A 2,092-nucleotide genomic window follows, 5' to 3' on the forward strand; every position below is an offset into this window, starting at 1 on the left:
TGGCTCTTCTATTCTACTGTAATTACTAAGCTACTTCTACTTTTATTAATAAGCATTTTGTCTGTATTAGTCAGCCTTCTGTCTGTTTTACTAATGTATTGGTAAGCTATTACTAATGTTTGTTAGAGTATTACTATATTTTGGTAATTCATAACTGTTGAGCATAGACCTTTACTAAGCATAGTTTCTAGATTACTAAGAAGCTGAGTCATATTATTAGTCATTGATTCACTTTTAGTAAGCTTAAGTGTTTATGCTTACTTTGCAGCTCTGAGTAAGCGGTTTCTTTTTGATTTGAATACCTATTATTCCTTTAGTTTTCCTATACTTATAATTATGGTGCATGACAGCGTGGCATGCGTAGGCGTTGTGAAGGGGGTGTACTCAGTGAAGTTGTCCAGGTTATCTGTGACGTGTCACATACAGCTGGAATTGAGCATCCAGCGGTTCACTCCAGAGTTATACTAGGAAGCAGAGTGAATTTCAGCCTCAGAAGCAGTGTCTCCCTCAGCGATGACTACATTTACAGATGTAAAACCAGTACTATTACCAGACAGATTAGACTTTCTGTTTTCGCTCTTGCCAGAAGCCTTCTTTGCTTTCTGCGCAGCAGCTTTCTTCTTACGGCAGTCTTTCTTGACGTGGCCCTTGTACCCACAGAAGTTGCACTTCTTCTTTGTTTTGCCCAATTTGGGTGCTGACAAAGAGAAGGCCTTTGTGTTAGGTGCGTAGAAGGTGGCAACATTTGTGCCACGACAATTTGCTTTGTCGAGAAGACGGTTGCAGATGTCATCAAGCTTGAGGTCATCAGGCTTGGTGACTGTGAGGATGGGTTCCACGACATTGGAGAAAGAGTTGGAGAGAGCTGTGAGAAGGCTGAAAATCTGCAGCAACTCTGGTTTCTTAAGAGTTAAGTTACGGCGCCCACCACATGAAGTAACCTGCACACCTTCTTCACTACATTTTTTGCCTTTCTCTATATGCAGATTGTAGGTGAGTAACTGGTTGTGAACGGGGCAGCTCACGCTTCACCTTTAGTATTTTGCCGTTTCGCTTCCTCTGGAGCAATCAGGACTTGAGTTAGTGTTCAAGTCCGAGGCCAAGCTGCTGTATCTTTCTCTTGTCTCGCTGCTTCTTCATTTGGAGGCACAATATTTAGGACACAACAAAAGATGCAAGCTGTGTTCTCATCACTGATCTTCTTCAATTGTGCTTGCAGAACTTGAGCCTTATTTTTGTCACGAGCATCCAGATAATTCTGCAGGTCTCACATGTCGCGCTTCATCGCATTACTCACCGCAGTATCAGGGATCAGGTACTTCTCCATTTTTAAGAGCAGCAGGCAAAGTGTATCACGGGTGCAAGTCTCGAACAACTCTAACACGCTGCGAGCACGCTTCACCAAATGATCATGTTGCGCTGTCATTTTCTCTGCCGAATGATGCCTGCGACACTAATGAGAGCGGCTCAACTTGCTCTCGGCCTTCTCACTCCTACCATGGCTCGACTCGTGGGAGGTGACAGATAGCAAAGCCAGATAGTGTCTCTTGCACAGGGGATAGCAGCCTGTTAGCTCTTGGTCATCCTCAGAGATATCGTGCATTGTCTGTCTCGGGTCTTGTGGGCCTGCAGTCTGGGTCTGTGTTGAAGCTGGTGATGTTGTGGCAAGAATACTGGCAGGCCACAGAAAGTCTTCTTTGTCGCAGCCACAGTTTATCCAAGATCTCCTGGCGGCGTAGTCTAGGGCACCGCACAATTTCTCGAGCATCCCCTAGGTACGTAAGAGCGTCCATCCACTCTTGTCCACGTGTAACATATTAAAGATCCACTCATTTGCGGCCTACACGAACAGGTTAAACCATCGCAAGTCGTTGATAAGAGGGAAGTTGGTCACCAGATACGTGCGAGATTGCCTATGGATGAGCTCCTGGTTCAGCCCCGGCACATGAAGCATAACTCACTTATCAGTAGGAATATAGAGTTCAAAAAGAACGCTGTATAGGTCAATGCAGATGTCGTCAAACAGGCGGCGATAGGTAAGGAAAGGGTAGAGAATATGGATGAGAATGTCCAGTTTTGTCGAGGACAAATA

The 2,092-nt window shown here is 44.9% G+C and overlaps 1 protein-coding gene across 1 annotated transcript; it reads right to left on the reverse strand.

The window, feature by feature from the left end:
* Positions 1–416: 416 nt before the first annotated feature.
* Positions 417–933, reverse strand: PHACADRAFT_203316 (uncharacterized protein; the record flags this gene model as incomplete). Its single annotated transcript, XM_007403334.1, has 3 exons — positions 417–464; positions 528–876; positions 929–933. 3 exons carry the CDS (start codon positions 931–933, stop codon positions 417–419), a joined length of 402 nt encoding a protein of 133 aa, XP_007403396.1.
* Between the last annotated feature and the right edge of the window lie 1,159 nt (positions 934–2,092).

The sequence above is a fragment of the Phanerochaete carnosa genome (assembly GCF_000300595.1).
Source record: "Phanerochaete carnosa HHB-10118-sp unplaced genomic scaffold PHACAscaffold_1032, whole genome shotgun sequence".
NCBI classification, from domain to species: Eukaryota; Fungi; Basidiomycota; class Agaricomycetes; order Polyporales; family Phanerochaetaceae; genus Phanerochaete; species Phanerochaete carnosa.